The sequence below is a fragment of the Diadema antillarum genome, unplaced genomic scaffold (assembly GCF_040938485.1).
Source record: "Diadema antillarum isolate AM-2024a unplaced genomic scaffold, OU_Dant_1.0 seq00000541_RagTag, whole genome shotgun sequence".
In the NCBI taxonomy this organism is placed as follows: domain Eukaryota; kingdom Metazoa; phylum Echinodermata; class Echinoidea; order Diadematoida; family Diadematidae; genus Diadema; species Diadema antillarum.
In genome coordinates, this window is record NW_027271488.1 from 458764 (window position 1) to 477769 (window position 19006).

Genomic DNA, 19006 nt, shown 5'->3' on the forward strand with positions numbered 1-19006 from the left:
AAAGGAACTGTGTAATGTAATTCTTATCATGTGCATCAAATAGCGCGATCGATGAATGTCATATCCAGAAATTGATGATACCGAGGATATGAAGCCTATTATGCCACAACCTACTATTATTCTTAAAACACCTCAAGTGATGCTGTTTTTCGTCATAACTTTGGAAATCACGCCGATGATATCGTATGTTTTTACAACTCCTTTAGCTTCACCATTTCTTTCTCCTCTTAGCGACTTCCTGTCCCCTTTTGGGCTCTCCACTTTTTTTTCTCAGCCTAAAGATTCTCGAAAGAAGTAGTCTATTTCACGTCATTTTGTCATTTTGTAATCATTGTAATCTTTAATTGTTGGTAATGTATCAACATTACCACATACTATAGTGTGAGCACATAATATTCATAAGCATGTATAATCATCGACATTATTTCGTACTATTCATGAGTTTTACTCTATGTAATGAGTAATGCATCTGTTATTATAGAGAAACGTATTGGATCTTCCTTACCATTCAATCGCTTTGTATTTCAAAACCACTGCACTGGTAGTATGGTTTGTTTATCGTTCAGGGAGTAGAACCTCGTCGTCATTTAAAGGCATAATTTAACATTTGCACATGAAACAAAAACCCAGCATTAGTGCTTCAAAATATTTCTAAAATGTGAGTTAGGGATAGAAACGACGAATGTAAAAATTGTAACTAGTATAATCGAAGTTATATATGTATTGTTAAATATGCAAAATGTGAACAGTAGTTGTAATAAAATTGTTTCCAGACTAAACCGTCTACAGTTATGGTTTAATGAGAAAATAGTGATATCTCCTTATATTTTAGGCTTTATTGCAAAAGTTTCACATGATAGGATGTTTTGTGATACATCTGACCGACACATATGCATCAAATGTGATACCTTGAACATTTTTAAATCACTGCGCCCAAAGGTAAGCAAGAGCTTAAAGCTGAAAGTAATTTTACAACCCACAAGTGCTTACCCGATGGAATCATGATAACTGAATTAAGGTGAAAATGAATAACGACAACAAGAACCCCCAGTTTTTTGGTAAGTTCTAATCCCAAACCGTGATATGAGAAGACAATCGGTCATAAACCTACAAACAGCTCCATATTAAAACGGTCCTATTTTTTTTTTCATAATCAGTAGCGGTCATTAACGTGGTCGTTGGAATGGAAGACTGCTAGTCACTCGTGCACGACGTCAGTTCATTGAAGACGGCTCGCCACTCATTCAAGGCACCCTGCCACTCCTGGAAACTTTCCCGCCATTCTTCCGTATCGCCGGTTGTGCCAGTCTGGCTCCCTGATAAATACATAAAAGTTACTATAGCCATCTCGATTATGATATCATAGCGAATTGGTTTGGATTTATATAGAAACAGCTGTGGATAAAACCATCAATCACGGAGTCACTGGTTCGAATCCCCTATAGCTGCAGCGGTTTTGCCCCTGGGAAAGAACATTAATCCTAATTTTTTGGCTTCTTTTTTTTTTCTGGTAAAAATGACGAATAACATAACGATCATTTCCCAGGATGCGATTCTTAATTTCAATTTTTACTTGACTACCTGGGTGATCAAGTATTCTGTTAACAGAAAACAGACTTTGGCAAAGGCTTTGTCAGTCATTTTGATGATAAAGGCTACTGCAAAGTGACAATTTAACTTCATGGTATATCATGTAGATTATGTCCAACTTCCGTATCTTTCCTGATATTTCTTTTGCTCGATTGTTGGCTTGGCTATATATAGATATATATGTATATCTTTAAAGATGTCTTAATTTTACTTTTCTCTTAAAAGCATTAGATTTAACTTCATTTTGGAACCCGAATATGACTATGAATTCGTTACCTGCAGTACTACATCACTTCATTATGAAACTCAATGGTTTTGGGAGACCTACTCTAGGTTAATGAGCCCAGCGAGAAACGGAAGTGAAATGATCCTTGGTATCCCCTTGTTGTTCTGACTGTCTTTGCCATACCTTTGATGTGAAAATAAAATGTGCTTACCGAGAAGCGCCCTCAAGCGAGGGATGTAGTTGTTCCAGAAAGCAATCCCTCTCGCCCTGACGGCTCTCCGGATGGTCAGATTGAGAGATAAATCCATGTACTTCAGCTCGGGGACTGTGAATTGCGGCCAGGTCGGCAGACTCGGGTCGGCCGTGGTATTCTCGCTCGGAGGCGTCGGATTCCTGCGACATGTGCGATAAGACGACAAAACGATAGTAAAGACGACAGTTACAACAGTAGTATTGGTAATACAGTTTGTAGCAGCAGTTTTGTGGCAGTAGTAGCAGTAGTAATAGTAGTAGTAGCTGTAGTAGTATTTTATAGTAACAATACTCATGCAAATGATAATGAGAAAGATAATAATGTTAACTCCTAATAATACGAAGAACACTGATTCCTATATTTCTATAATAACAGTTAGTGGTAAACTTGTGGCTGACGATAATGTCTCACCTCATCTAATCTGTAACTGTTCAAAAGATCGCGAAATTTTAAATGTGAAGTAGGACCACTCCACCGGGTTTGACACTTTGTTCTTTGAATGTTCTTTGAATGAATAAAGCAGGATCTTTTACTTGCACGAGTTGTAAGTCATTCTTAAACAGCACCTCCATTTTGATGTTCTATCCGAGAGACAGAGCGTTTTGCCAATTAACTAGAGGCTGTACAAGTGTACTGTGAAGGGATGACACATGCTAATTGTAATTGTGTTATGCACAGGAAAATATTCATCTAAATGGCGGCGGTATTATTTGTGGTCAGTGTGATCAAGACAATAATGGATGCTGAAGTTAATAGTGATTTTAACATGTTAAGAGTTTGTTTCAATTTGTTCTGCTGATATGGAGTGGTATTGAACGGAGAATTGTTCGTGTTTACCAGGGGTGATGTTTCTGATACAGTATGCATGAACGTGCAAATGAATAGCCAGATATTCCGTTTAAGTTTCCTGTTTTGAATATGGGGCGGTGTTTTTGCATGGTTTGAAAGGACGGTTTGCTTTTGAACACCTGTGAAAGTTCACACAGGTATAGGTTTATTCATGATTGAATTCCAAATATACGTATGTATGTGCATGTGTGGGTACTGAAAAGGATGTGTTTCTATGTTTATAGAATACATGCATGCATTATAAATTTTTGTACATGACATTATTCTAGTTTGTTTGAGGAATTTCTCAGGGTTCATTTGGCCTCATATGCAAAACAGACATTAGCATTTTGGTAAAAAGCATCGGTCTGCGGGCTGCAGAGGTGTAATTGAAAACTGTGTACATTCTAATTGTAATTGTGTCACACAGAGGTGCCACCATTCCCTTTGCGTCTCGTTTTGTGCATGACACCTGCTGTACAAGACTTAGTGTACTGTGAAGGGATGGCACATGCTAATTGTAATTATGTTATGCACGGGAAAATATTTCATAAAAATGGCGGCGGTATTATTTGCGGTCAATGTGATCAAGCCAATAATGGATGCATAAGTTAATAGTGATTTTAATATGTTAAAAGTTTGTTTCAATCTGCTCTGCTGATATGGAGTGGTACTGAACGGAGAATTGTTCGTGTTTACCAGGGGTGATGTTTCTGTCATGCATGAAAGTGCAAATGAATAGCCAGATATTCCGTAAGTATCCTTTTGTTTTTGAATATGGGGCGGTGTTTTTGAACGGTTTCAAAGGACAGTTGGGTTTTCAGCACTAATGCCTCTTGTGAAAGTTCACACAGGTTAGTCTATTATACGTATCTACATGTGTGTGCATGTGTGGGTATGGACAAGGATGTGTTTCTATGTTTATAAAACACACGCACGCATAATGTACATGTATGTGACATTATTGTAGTTTGTTTGAAGTATTTTCAGGATTCACATGGCCTGATATGCATGTAAACAGGCATGAGTATGTAGGTAAAAAACATATATCTGCTGGATGCAGAGGTGTATTTGAAAACTGTGTACATGTACATTCTACATTTGTAATTGTAATTGTGTCACGCAGAGGTGCCGTCATTCCCCTGCGTCTCGGTTTGTGCATGACACCGGTTATACAAGTGTACTGTGAAGGGATGATACATGCTAATTGCAATTGTGTCACGCAGAGGTTGGTATTTCTTTTATGGGTGGATATCACTTGGGGTCAGTGTAATCAAGACAATATGGATGCTAAAGTTAATAGTGATTCTAATATTATGTTAAAGGGATAGTATAGTGTTGGTGGAGTTGAAAATTGGGCTTTTGGCTTTTTGTGAGATACCAGGAAGACTCTTGGGACATAGTACAGAGCGTACCATTTTAGGAGGAATTCGGGGTTTGTTCGGTGGGGATCGGGTTTGGAATGGCTGGGGCATCCAAAAGCAGAGTGAAACACAGCAATCGTAATAAAATGTGGGTCCCACACTTTATTGGAATCGCTCTGTTTTGGATGTCTCGGGCGTTTCGGGGCCGGTTTTCTTCGGATAGACGTTGAATTTCTCATGGAATTACATGCTTTTTCATATTTCATAGGAGGTTTCTCATTATCTCACCAAAAAATGTTGGAAACCTGAAATTGGGTCTCAACCAGAACTGTATAATCCCTTTAAGAGTTAGTTTCAGTTTGCTTTGCTGATATGCAGTGACATTGAACAGAGAATTGTTCGTGTTTACCAAGGGTGATGTTTTTTGACATGCATGAACGTGCAAATGAATAGGCAGATATTCCACATGTTTTCCTTTTGAATATGGGGCTATGTTTTTGCATGGCGGAAAGGGATAGGTTGGTTTTCAACACCTGTGAATGCTCACACAGGTTGGTTTATTCATGACTGGGTTGCAAAAGTGTATATCATACATGTATGTGCATGTGTGTGTATGGATATGGATGTGTTATTATACATTATATGTCTATACATACATGTATGCATAATATATACATGTTTATGACATTATATGGTAGTTTTGTTTGAAGTATTTTCAGGGTTCCCTCGACCCGAGATACATGACAGACACGAATACGTTGGTACGAGGCATACGCGGGCTACAGGGGTGTACTAGTATTTGAAAGCAGTGTGTACATGCTAATTTTAATTGTTTCACGCAGAGGTGCCACCATTTCGTGGCATCTCGGTTTGCAAACATTTTTTCTAAGTACTCTGGGGGTAGGTGTTCCCATGGAGCTTCTTTTGGGGTTTTGGGTTTATTTTATCTTTAATTGTTGTTGAGGGGTCGCTTGAGACTCTTCGGGTAAGCAACCGAGTTTTGGTTAGCACGCCCTCTCCCGTGTGTGTTTTGCTATTTGTCTTTTGTAGTCTATTGTGTGTAATTCATTTGAAAACTACTTCCACAGGTTGTCCTTTTGCACGTTTTCTGAAGGTATATTTACCTAATGCAGGATAATGTAAAATTTATTTCGATGAATTGTCGTGGCCTAGCGAATAGCCAAAAAAGGCAAGATGTTTTGTCTTATCTGAAGTCAAAAAAGTATGATGTTTGTTGTATTCAAGACACTCATTTTATACCGAGCACTGAGGCAGAAATCCGTAAGGAATGGAAAGGTGAATGTTTTCTTTCATGTAATACCTCAAACTCAAGAGGTGTCGCCATATTATTTAAAGACACAATCCCAGTAAAAGTTAATAGAGTTATGATAGATAAAACAGGAAACTTTGTGATATTAGATTTGAAATTATATGAATATAATCTGACATTTATATCTTTATATGGTCCGAATACTGATAAACCTGATTTTTTTGTTGACCTTCAAAAGATTATATTAGAATTCGAAAACCCACATACTATCCTTTGTGGTGATTGGAACTTAGTTCAGGATACAACCCTCGATACATATAATTATGTACATGTAAATAACCCTAGGGCCAAAAAACAATTAGACACAATGAAAAATGATTTAAGTTTATGTGATCCATGGAGAATATGTAATCCGGATGAAAGATGTTATACGTGGCGGCAACAAAATCCCTTTAAACAAAGTAGATTAGACTTCTTTTTGATATCCTCCGAATTGCTCTCTTTAGTTTGTAACACTGATATTTCTTCAGGTTACCGTACTGACCATGCTAAAGTTTCTCTTAGTTTAAATCTTAATGAGTTTAAACGGGGACCAGGGTTTTGGAAATTTAATAATATTTTATTGAAAGATGAAATATATGTTCAGAAAATTAAACAAATTATAAAAGATACAATTATATTTTATGCAAAGGGAAATGTCCAGTTTGATCACAGTGACAACGTAATTGGTGAATGTCAGCTGACTGTTAATGATCAGTTATTTTTTGAAACTTTAATGATGATAATACGTGGGGAAACTATTTCTTACGCTTCTTATATTAAAAAGCAAAATATTGATAGAGAAAAGGAATTGGAGAAAAATATAGAAAATTTAGAAGAAAAATTATTACTGTGTAATGATAAAAGCGAAATATTAGATGAAATAAATAAACAGAAAGAAGAATTTGAAATATTACGCTCAAAAGAAAATGAAAGAATCGCAATGAGAAGCAGGATTAAGTGGATGGAATTAGGAGAGAAGCCCTCAAAGTATTTCTTAACCTTGGAAAAACAGAATAATGTTAATAGACAAATTCGTCAGCTCTTTTGTGAAAATGATATTATTATGAATCAGTGCGATATACAGAAAGAAGTGTTTAAGTTTTATTCCAGTTTGTATGAAGAAAAAGAAAGCACAGATGTAGATTTAGACTTATTATTGTCATCTTCTGACATACCAAAACTATCACAACAAATGTCGTTATCATTAGAAGGTCCCTTAAATGAAGAAGAGGTATACTCTGTGTTAAAAAATATGAAATGTAATAAATCTCCCGGATTAGACGGTTTTACCGTGGAGTTTTATCGTGTTTTTTGGAAGGAAATAAAATCTTTTTTGTTAAATTCCTTAAATTATGCTTATTTTTCAGGACAAATGTCGGGAGCACAAAAAATGGGAGTAATCACATTAATTCCAAAAGTAAATCAACCCCGACAGTTTCTAAAGAATTGGCGTCCAATTTCTTTATTGAATGTAATATATAAACTGGCATCTGGTTGTATAGCAAACAGATTTAAGACATTTTTATCATATTTGATACATGGAAATCAAACCGGATTTTTGGAAGGTCGATACATTGGTGAAAATATTCGTTTACTGTATGATATACTTTTATATACAGAGTTACATGATATACCAGGTTTGTTACTTTTAATTGACTTCGAAAAGGCTTTTGATTCTGTGTCTCATAAGTTTCTTTTTAAAGTTTTAGATTTTTTTAACTTTGGCCAATCTATGAAAAAATGGGTTCAGTTGTTTTACAACAATGCTACTTCCAGTGTTTTAGTGAACGGTTATTTTACAGATAGATTCAAAATAGAACAGGGCTGTCGACAAGGAGATCCCTTGTCACCCTACCTTTTTCTGTTGGTCAGTGAAATTCTTGGAATTATGATTAGGCACACAAATTCTGTGGTTGGGTTGCAAATTAATGAAAAAAATTTTAAAGTATTACAATACGCAGATGATACACTTTTAACACTTAACGGATCAGATCAAGATCTAAAAGATGCTCTTGAGATTTTTGATACTTTTGCTAACATATCGAATTTAAGAATTAACCCCAGAAAGACTAAAATAATATGGATAGGAAAGAATCGGAATTGTAGAATTAAATTATTGGAAGATTGTAATTTTGACTGGATTTTTCAGGGTAGGTACTTTAGGTACCTGGGAATAGAATTTTCAGTTAAATTATATGAAATGGTTGAACAAAATTATTGTGAAAAAATGAAAGATATTACAAACACAATGACCTCCTGGTCTAAACGATCACTTACTGTTTTAGGAAGAATTACTGTAGTTAAATCATTATTGATGTCAAAATTAAATTATTTGTTGTTATCACTTCCTGAACCAAATTTTAAAACATTGACAGATATAAATCGTTGTTTTTATTCGTTTATATGGGAAAATAAACCTGATAAAATAAATAGAAATCAAATGTGCCAGCTATATTGTCATGGTGGTACTAAAATGATTGATATTTTCATGCATGCTAAATCTCTTAAAATATCCTGGATCAGAAGGTTTATTTGTGATCCGCAGACTGAAAATTATACGTTCCACATGTTCCGTTCTTTCTTGCCCCAACCAGTATCGTTTCATTTATTTATGGGGTCACTGTACTACAAAAAACTTGCCAATGTAATGTCTAATGATTTTTGGAAAGAGGTACTTCTGGCTTTTTCAGAATTTCTACAAATCAATACAAATGATAATTGGGCAAGCCAGCCTCTTTGGAATAATCCTTTGATTAAAATGAATAATAACACTGTATATTTTAAGTCTTGGTGTGAAAAAGGTGTACGTTTTATAAATGACTTGTTAGATAATGATGGAAAATTTCTTTCATATTTTGAATTTCAGAGGAAGTTTGATATACAAACTAACTTTCTTCAGCACGGTGGACTGTGTAATTCTATCCAATCATTTGCAAAAAACCGCATGTCGAAAATAGCAGACCCTTTTATTCCTCATGGTTTAAATGTAATACTGAAACATAAGAAAGGTTGTTCTGATATTTATCAAACGTTGTTAAGACACACGTCAAAACATTGTAACAGTTTTGTTAAGTGGAGTAGCATGTTGGATCTTGATGATGAAACATGGTCTTTATACTGTTTAATTCCTTTTGAATCAACTATTGATATTAATATGAGGTGGTTTCAATTTAAGATTCTCAATAGAATATTATATATGAAAGATGCTCTTTTAAAATTTGGTTTTGTAACAGATAAAAAGTGTACGTTTTGTAATGACAGTGAGGAAACCATAATGCATATATTCTGTTCATGTCCTTATTCAAATAATATATGGAATAAGTTTGAGCGATGGTTACTTTTGAAGATAGATAAACAAATTGTATTTACAAACCAACACAAGTTATTCGGATTATATGGTCTCAACAACAGTGCATTAAACTGTATGATGATTGTTATAAGAAGAGAAATTTTTTCAGCGAAATTAAAAAAGACCGTTCCGTCATTCGAACATATAATATCTGAGATAAAATGTTATTTTGAGATGGAAAAATGTATAAGTCAAATGAATAGTAGAGAAAAAACTTTTGTGAAGAAATGGGCTTTATTTATTAAGTGCTTTTGAATATTAAAATTGCATGATATTCATAGTGTTTTCAGGGTTATTTCTGCCAATAAAATAAAAAAAAATGATATAAGTTATATGTTATATGTACAAGTGCAGTAGGCCACTCTTTGTCGATGTTTTGTATTTAAAAAATTATTTGTAAATGTGACTTTCTGAATATGTGTATGAATAAAACACCCTGTGGAAGGGAAAAAAAAAATTAACTAGAGGGGACGGTATGATTACACTGCGTTGTACATAATGCTGTATTTTACTTTTATGTTATGCTTTCTTTCTTTTTTTCGGATTGATGCGCTTAGAAACGTCAGTATTAAGCGCTATATCATAAATGTTATTCATTATCATTATCATTACACACAGCACTGCTTAGGTATGTAGACATTGGTATCAAACCTGAACCTGTTGGATTGGGAGGCTGACGTGCTACAGATTAAGCCATGTCATTTTCGACGTAATCATGCTACTACTCTATATTACTCACCCTGTTTTAGCGAAATTTGTCCACATCCTCATCATTTGGGCGGACAGTGCCTTTTCCTCGTCGGTGAGCTCTCGTTTAAATTTTAGGATGTCTTTATCGAACGACCAACCGAACACGAACTGAAACTCTTCCGTGTGTCCTGCCCTCAGCCACGAGGGATTGACTGGTCCGACCCGATAAAAAGAGCTGAGCAAGCGGGAAATAAAAAAGGACGAAATTTATTATTACATCATAGAAGAAAAACGACCACGTTCGATGTCTGTTAAACATGCTTGAACTCGAAACCTTGTATCCGCCACCTTAAAGAACAATGTAAGAAATGCAAGGGAAATAAGTCCCTGAAAATGAGCCAAGTAAATAGAGTGACAATCCCGACAGGGTGCCGGAGGTTACCGTGAGGGTGTTGAGGAGCTACCGGGATATACCGAGAACATGCCGAGGACACGACGAGGACACGGTTAGGAGGTGTAGAGAAAGTGCCGATTAGGAACCGGGAAGTCACTGAAGAGGCACCGAGGAGATGCCGACGACGTGCCGGGGGATTCCGAGAAGTGCCGAGGACATGGCCAGGAGGTGTCGAGAAAGTAATGAGGAGCCGGGGAGACACTAAAGAGGCACCGAGGAGATGCCGATGGTGTGCCGGGGGATTCCGAGAAGTGCCGAGGACATAGCTAGGATGTGTCGAGAACGTGACGACGAGCCGAGTGCCGAGGGGGGGGGGGGGGGGGGGGGGGGGCTACAGAAGCACCGTAGAGGTCTCCTACATGCGTGGAAGTGGCATCGAGCTCTACATAATTTGTAATATACTCGTACTAACTCATGCTCGGAATCATCGTGACGCATCCGTGGCGAAGGGAGGGCAATCTCAATTGATTCAAGATTATTGGCTTCGGAAACCGTTCGACCCGGATAGGGTTGGTACAAAAGTCCTTTCTGCTCCGAAGACAAATGTTGTTTGAAATGAAAATCTGATATGTTAGCAGAGAGAATTTTTAGTCTAAATCGCACACACGTTTAGAACGTTTGATACAGCTTACAGTAGGCCTTATTATTTAGTTTGTTACATCTTCTCTGTTGTGGGAGCGGCGTAAAAGAATAGTATAGTTGATGCTTAATGAATGCAAGTACACTGTACAAATGCTTAAACAAGTTCATTGATCAATGTTGAAAGCACATCACATAACAAAGCTAAATACGATATGAAAACGTATTTATGGTCACAATGCACATCCACTAACCTGCTGGGAGTATGCGTAAACATGTACTCGTACACATCGTCAACATCGCTTGTGACGTAATGTCTCAAGGTGGAGTCACTCCCGCTTCGCCAGATGTAGTCTCCGTAATAGTCCGCGTATCCGTCGGAATAGTCCGCATCCGGGTAGTCGGCGTGACGCCAGTCGACGTACTCCTGAAAGACGGAGTCCGCGATGAGTTCTTGTCGGTCCGATCCGAGGAGGGTTGCCGCCACCATGGTCTCGAAGGTGGACCGGTCGATGTGGGGGCCTGTCTCGCTCTCGGTGTACTCCGGATAGAAACCCCGTATGCTGCTCGTGCCCTCCTGGGCGTTAAAGCCAATCATAACGCCCTGTGGTTGATTTCCTTCTCCCCGTGACATTAAATTCGCTGGAGTGTCCGTAAGAAAGGCCCCATCCACCCGAATAAAGTACCCAGCAGTGTAGGCCTACAGAGAACACAAAGAATAAGACGTGTCATTAACAACTCTAATATATGTATATATATATATATGTCATATAGTTGTAATGAAACTTATTATCTTCCGTAGATATGAGATTAAGGCGTTAATAATACCAGCTCAAATCGCGACCGCATGTAGTCAGATCACACCATAGAGATACTGATTTATCGATGGACTTTCTCCACACACTCCCTAGTAGCGACAAGAACCGCCCAGCAAAGTTTTTTTTTTTTTTTTGGCGGCTTATTTTGTCAACAACTAATGTTTACGTATATGTATGGCTCCAACAATGTATGTATATATATCATGTACATAATATGTTCATGTGCAATGATAATACAGGAATCAATAAATCAAATCAAATCAAATCAAAGTTATGATTTATCACATCGTGTGGTTTTTTGTTTCTTATCTCATGCCCCCCCCCCCCCCCGCGGTTGATCTGATTGAAATGACTGAGAAATCCACAAATACCCGAGGTCCTAATAAAAGTTGGGTTCCATCTTTTATTAGGACCACTTCATACCCGAATTTCATCAAATAAACTCTTAAAACCTCTTGGAATTGTATGCTCTTTCACATTTCATATAAGTAGTTCTAATTATCTCGCAAAAAGTTAAAACCTAAATACCTATCTCAGCCAAAATTATACCATCCCTTTTAATAATCCTATTGCGTAAGTCACATTAACTACTACCTAAAATTTGTATCTAATGCAATGAGTGGTGATAATCTAAATTGCCATAATCATACCCGTAGGTGTAGCGGAACAAACTTTACATTTCGGAAATAGACGAGCAACTTGAATAAAATCCTTCACTCTACTATCAAGATGGTTAGCCACTCTCGAAATAAACAAAAGAATATCAAGATAAAAGTTGAGTTGCCAACCATATCCTGAATCTCAAGGAGTCTGATCTCGTCGACGGTTCTGAGGCAGGTAACCATGGCAACTGTATCATCTTCAGGACACTCTGCGACCGATGCGAGAGTTCTGGCTTCCTTGCGATCAGTTTCCAGGTCATTACGGAAGTATCTTGGAGACAAAGCGCTACCGCTCTGCAATTGAAAAGATAATGGGGCGTTAATAAGCTTCATCTATTGTGACGTCATACTCAAGAAGAAGTCTTTAAACTCCAAACCATTTTCCAGTCAGTTTGGTACACAAAGAAGGCGGCGACATGGCTGATTTATCCGATTTGACAACAACAGTTTTATAATCTAAAGATATGCATCGTGCAATGTGCAGAGTCGGTGAGCTATTAAAGTTACACCATTGCAATATGAGAGAAGATCGTGGTATATCCCCCCCCCAAAAAAAAAAAAAAAAAAAAAAAGATAATGGAAGGTGAAAATGTCTGAGACATGTTAAGTGTCCGACGCCGAACCAAACCACACCCAAAATGCTCCCCTATCACAAAAAATGTGAAAAGCTATCGAAAATGACGGTTAATGAGAATCGAGTCACTTGTTGTGGAGTCCTCAATAGCACCAGAAAGAAACTAACCTGCATGATTGCGCGACTAAAGAGGCCGTGAGCCAGGGGTGACAGAAGCAGGAACCCCACGCTACCCGCACCTGCACTCTGGCCGAAGACTGTCACACGGTCCTTGTCACCACCGAAGGCTGTCATGAAAAAAGAAGAAGAAAAAGAAGAAGAGGTGGAGGGGGAAAAAGAAGACAAAGAAGAAGAAGAAGAGGAAATAATACACATGTACTCTGGTCGTCTCCAGCGCATCTGAGATGAAACACAATAAACATGATGCATGATTTTTGCAACATGTTACATGGATCACATCTGCAGGAAAGGGAAACGTGCCCTGATCGACATGGCTCGTTTCGCATTTCATTTTGCACGACAGATGCTGAATGTTCACCTTGCAAGTTTTTACCTCAATGGTGTCATTCAATTAAACAATCTGCCACTTTGAAAACGCGTATCATCTTTTTTAGTACCATACGCAGTTCTAATAAAACAAAGTTTTATTTTGGCGGAACATGTAATTTAATAACCATCACTTATGTTATCATTCAAGTTGAAGAAGTAGAAGTATGAAACATATTCATCATTATACTGGCATAATTTGTATCATTATACGATCAAATCTCCTGGTTGCTTCAATACGTGACTGAACTTCAACTTTGCAACATTTCTAGTCAAGGAAGCCACTTACCGTGAATGTTATCATGAACCCACTGCAGCGCTGCGATCTGATCCAACATGGCGTAGTTCCCGGGGGCTGCGTCATCGCCTTTATACATGGAATAAAATAAAAATGTTGGTAATATACTGTGAAGATAATTATGACTACCGACAAAAAACAAACAAACAAACAAACACGACTGTACCGAAAATACCATCACAGGATACTTCCACTTACTGAACTTACAATGTTTTTAATTAATGCACTCTCACTTTCTGTAAGTAATGACCTAATTACCGATAATCACCATCCCTGATAATCTTAACGAATGATTTGCACCTGTAGTGAAGACTCCGAATACGCCGACGCGATATCCAACGGTTACCACGATGACGTCAGAGCTAGCCGCCAATGAGGTTCCAGAGATTTTGGCGTTTGAAGCCCCGCCAAATTTGAAGGCGCCTCCCGGGATGTAAACCATTACATCGGCATTTGTCGGCTGCAAAAAGACAATTCGTGACCCCAACATAGGGGAGACAGTAAGAAACAAATGAGACGAAATCACCATAAAATAAAAAAAGTTAAGTACCATAATATTATTTCCAAAGACAAGAATACGTCACCTGCTGTAATGTTGCATACAAAACAGCTGCTATAGATAACTACCCATATTTTAGAATTTTACTTATATTTTCGTATCAATTATGTATATTTTCCCAATCAACTTGTACATAATCTCATAATCTTCTGTTTACTAGAGTATATAGAATAAGAAAATGCATTCTAAATCCATGTTTTTGTGAAATGCGTATCAAATTCTATAACTTGCCAGCTTATTAAGAGAATACTTGGATTGTTGATTATAGAATAAACGTTATAATACTGATTTAAACTAATTCTATAATAAGTGAATTTGATGTTGATGGCATATTTGTTAATTGGGAGAAATAATAATGTCAATTATTACATTGACTACAAGTTGTAATGCAGTATAGTGACTGCATCGTTGATCCAAGGAAAATAAACTGATGTAAATAAGATGAAAGCGATGACATGATGAGATCAAGGCAAACCTGAGGATTTGGCGCGAACACGTTGAGGTACAGACAATCTTCGCTAGCTGGAGCTTGGGTTGGGTCGGTCACGAAATGCGAGCAGGAATCGCGATAGTACGTGGCGTTCCAGTCGCCACCCCAGGGTGTCTTGGCGACCGGGGCTGCAAACCGGGTCGGCGGATCGGAGAATGGAACGCCCTGAATCAGGAAAACATTCTCATTTAGGGTTCTCACACAACTATTCTCAAGCAGCAGAGGTTCATCTCAAGCAGCAGAGGTTCATAGCGTCTTACAATCTAATGATGTCGAAAGGTAAAAGCCAGTTTTAGGCCCTAGTTGAAAATGAAGTTTGGTCGAGGTCCCCCGTATAGTTTTCATGTGTGTATGCAGACACCCGCGATACGATGTGCTCTCAGTGAAAATATGTTTACATGAGCATGAGTTTCAGTATCATATTCAATAATATATGCCCGTAGTGAAACACATATGATATAAACACTGATAGTTTAAGAGAAAGTCTACTATACGATGAAAAGTATAAGATATGCGTGGTAACGACTGGACATCCTCATAAGCGCTTGCCGAATAGTTTATAAAATCAACTGGGAATGTCTTGCCAAGATGGAATGGAACGTGATACTTAGAAGGCGAAAGTTTAACCCTAAAAAGGCCGGGGGTGGGGGGGGGGGGGTTGAATCAAACCCCCCCCCCCCCAACATTTTTCGCGACTACTCCGCCGCGCGAAATTTTTTGACCGCGCCGTTCACTGACTTTTTACTTTCAAGTCTCGTGCATCTTTTGACACCATTTTCGCCAAAATCGCGCATACCGTTACGACGCTGCCGAATTTTTATACATGCCTGTCAGACCGAAAATGGCTCAAAGACGTGATTTTTGTGTATAAAGTCTATGCAAATGGAGTTTTCTCTTCTTATTCATAAAGATATGATTATTTTCACTTTCATAGGCTGAAACTAATTAATTTTAGCATAATCATGCTTGAAATAGGTTCTGTCATAAATTTTGCGAAAAAAAATGATAAAACAAAAGGTCGAAAAAACATAGAAATACATAAGAAATTCATAAAACAATAAAATATATAAGAAATTGATTTTGATACCAGATTTTTTTTCAAGCACATTGTTAGGAATGCTACAAAGAATGTTATCACCAAAAATTAGGATTCTAGGAGCTTTAATTTCTGATTTAGAGCAAAAAAGTATGATTCTATGCATATATTAGCATAATTAACCATTGTGACAAAAATTTCCATTTCCTTTTGTATAGTTTGGTAGATTACGCCACAGGTAATGTATGTGCCAGTTTTCATGGTGATTGCGCGAGTGACGGCCGAGATCTCGGGGGGGGGGGGGGGGGGGGTTTGAATCAACCCCTAGCTCCCCGGCCACAGAACACCAAAAAAAGCCCAGCCTGGTTAGGGTTAAGTTGTTCTGCATCCACTTAAGAAAAAAAAAATCTCATTAACAGTGACCCAAAGAGGAATCGTTGTATCTTAAGCCCCATTGAACGGCCCCATTATAGTTTGAAGATTTGTACTGTAAGGTGGAGAGAACAACTTTTTTTCCTGTACTGTAGATACTGAAATATATTGTTAATTGTTAGTTTTTAGTGGACCTCTCACTTCTCTTTTTTCCCTCTAAACATAACTTAGTATTTTGCTGACATGTATGTCTCTTTCTTTTTGCTAATTTTCGTTTCACACATTTTAATGTACTTGTAAATATTGATATAATTCCTGATGTATTCTGAGTTATGTTTTGTTGGAAGAAAAATGAGAGTGAAAATGAATAAATGAATAAATGAATGAATAAGTTAATCCGTGATATCATCACACGTACAGAAATACAATCTAGCCATAGGTAATGCTTCACGTGAATAAGGTTTCCTACCCTTTCCTGTTATGAACAGCATATATATATATATATATATGTGTGTGTGTGTGTGTATATATATATATATATATATATATATATATATATATACATGTACGTATATACTCGTATATACAATATAGGTCCAATAGTCTTGACAGGAAGACCTAGCAGACGGTGCAGTCATTCCAATGTCTCCTCCTTCCTGTCACGACTATATACCAAATGCAGTAACCATCACGTACGCGGTCAAGGCAATTTCACGTTAATATATATACCGTATGTCCCCCCCCAAAAAAAAAAAAATAAATAAATAAATAAAATAAAATAAAAAAATACAACGGGAGCTCCGCAATGATATCTTTAAAAATAATGAATCAGTCTAAATATAATTTCAGGGTATGAAGCCATAACTCATATCCCACATCCTACAGAACAGAAAACCCCATTCGATTTGCTTCAGTGGTCAAAGAGAAATGAGGAATTTTTGTAGAGGATGTCAGGAATCTCTTCTCTCCAAGTTTTATCTATCATATCCACACACAAGAGCATCGAAGCGCTAAACTTGGAAGAATCAGACTCATGACATGCTTTACAACAATCCACATTTCTCTGTGACCGCTTAACCATATTGAATAGGGTCTTCTGCAAAATAGAGCTAAGATGTTATATTTTAAGACCTTGAAGTATAGCATTTAGACAGTTTAATCATATTGGGTGTTATCAATGGGAAAATCTTATTGTATTTTTTTGGGACATACTGTATATATATATATATATATATATATATATATATATATATATATACATATATATATATATACTTATAATTATATACATTATATTATGAGAGACAGACAGAGAGATGGGGAGGGAGCGAGAGAAACGCGTGTAACAATTAAGTGTGAAGGCACTATATTTTCACTAGAAAGATTCTTCTTACTCGTCTTTTTTAAGGTGTGGGGGGGGGGGTCCCTTCTTCAGAAGTGTAGAAACTTCTGAAGAAAGGATCCCCTCTTGAGAAACCCGTCCAAATCAGTTCGTTTGCTGCTGCAATGGATGGTTCCTGTGAGCTTCTGTACCTACAGGACAGGTCCTATCGACCTGCAGGGAGTTGTCGGGAAGCCTTTTCATTCTCGAAACTTGCAAGTGAGGTTTTAGTTTCAGAACCCCAAAAGAGTCTCTGACATTATGTTTACATCGAGTGTTTGAGTGTGATTTGGAGACAATGAGTGTGGTTTAGAGACAGAGGTAAATAAGACAGTGTGTGTCAATTCAATGTGCAATGGAGTCTATAATGATTATACACACGTAGACTTGTTGCATATGAAAATGTGTACTCTGCATGATTTAAAGGACCTAATGTACGATGTTCATCAACCTTGCATTACACACCCCAATGCTTCAGATTCCAGAGTTCTACTTACCTTGTATTTATATTCAAGACCACTACTACTATTGACCGGCTCACGTATAGTCATATAGGATCTACAAGGGTTGTCCAGGTACTCACGCTGTTTAAGTTAAGTTGTAAACTTTATCGCATGGGGGATAAGGTGGTGAGAAATGCGCAAATATCCCTGCCTTTTTCCCCCACGAACATTGTTCAACGTTATCATTTCATACGTAACAATCTTAAACTTACCAGATACACATCGACCTTAGTGTTGACCCCAATAAACTGATCCTCTACGAAGTCGACGGTTTTCCCAACCAGCCTTCCTCCGGCGACATCAACGTGGGGATCGGGGTCCTGGGCGAGACTTGCTCCGATGAGAAGCCCGCATAGCAGCCACCGCATTCCAAACGCTCGTGGATTTCTATCGGCCATAGTTGGTCTTACCCGTTGCACTGAATTGTCCAACTGGGATTACAATGAAATTCATAGGCTCGGAGGCTTAAGAAGTGTGTTTGTGGTGTAGGGCCTAGCTTGGCATGTTGTATTTGCACAGGAGTGAAGGCCGAAAAGAATAAGGACGACCGTCCCCTTTTTCTGGTATGCTATGCTCTCGCTTTGTTGAAAAAGGGAGAGAATCATTACACATGCAGACGTTAATTGTTTGTGCCCTCCACAGTCACAGCGCATACTTACATGACAGTGCATTTATTTCAATTGAATGACTGAACCACCCATCACCTCACTATAAATTGTATTAACATTGACAGGCAATGTTGACTTATATTGATACTTCCAAATATGTATGCATAGTTACCATAAACCGTACGTCAAAAATGTTGAACTTTGCTGAAACGAAGTCCATCAGACATAGCGGCCAAAACAGTCATTATCTTGTTTGGCACATAAAATTCTCCAACAATATTGTCCAAAGCCCCCGTTGTGTACGAAAATCTAATGTGTCTATATTCAGGGTGAATTATAGATGGTAGGAACTCCCACAATAGCCAATGAACTTGTGCATTGTGATTGTGATTGTGTTTTATAGGGTGAATGTCATGATCGAGTTCGACCCCCACAAGTCATTCAGCCCACGAATTACATACAGTCCACGAGCCATACAACCTGCAAGTCATACTAGGTGTTACAAAAAACATTT

General features: G+C 37.7%; 1 protein-coding gene across 1 annotated transcript; it reads right to left on the reverse strand.

Moving 5' to 3' along the window:
- Positions 1-1194: 1194 nt before the first annotated feature.
- Positions 1195-18282, reverse strand: LOC139734694 (carboxylesterase 5A-like). Its single transcript, XM_071645486.1, has 10 exons — positions 18097-18282; positions 14578-14757; positions 13844-14003; positions 13535-13612; positions 12868-12986; positions 12252-12419; positions 10900-11345; positions 9662-9847; positions 2028-2209; positions 1195-1316 (listed from the first exon to the last, which is right to left on the reverse strand). Exons 1-10 carry the CDS (start codon positions 18280-18282, stop codon positions 1195-1197), a joined length of 1827 nt encoding a protein of 608 aa, XP_071501587.1.
- Positions 18283-19006: the final 724 nt, after the last annotated feature.

Bases quoted from the DNA above. Each gene is read 5' to 3' on its own strand.
- LOC139734694 (XM_071645486.1), bottom strand. From the start codon at position 18,282: ATGGCCGATAGAAATCCACGAGCGTTTGGAATGCGGTGGCTGCTATGC. The intron at 12,987-13,534 runs GTAAGTGGCTTC...TTTTCATGACAG, and splicing joins GGTTCATGATAACATTCACG to CCTTCGGTGGTGACAAGGAC. The intron at 2,210-9,661 runs GTGAGTAATATA...CACATGTCGCAG, and splicing joins ACAAATTTCGCTAAAACAGG to GAATCCGACGCCTCCGAGCG.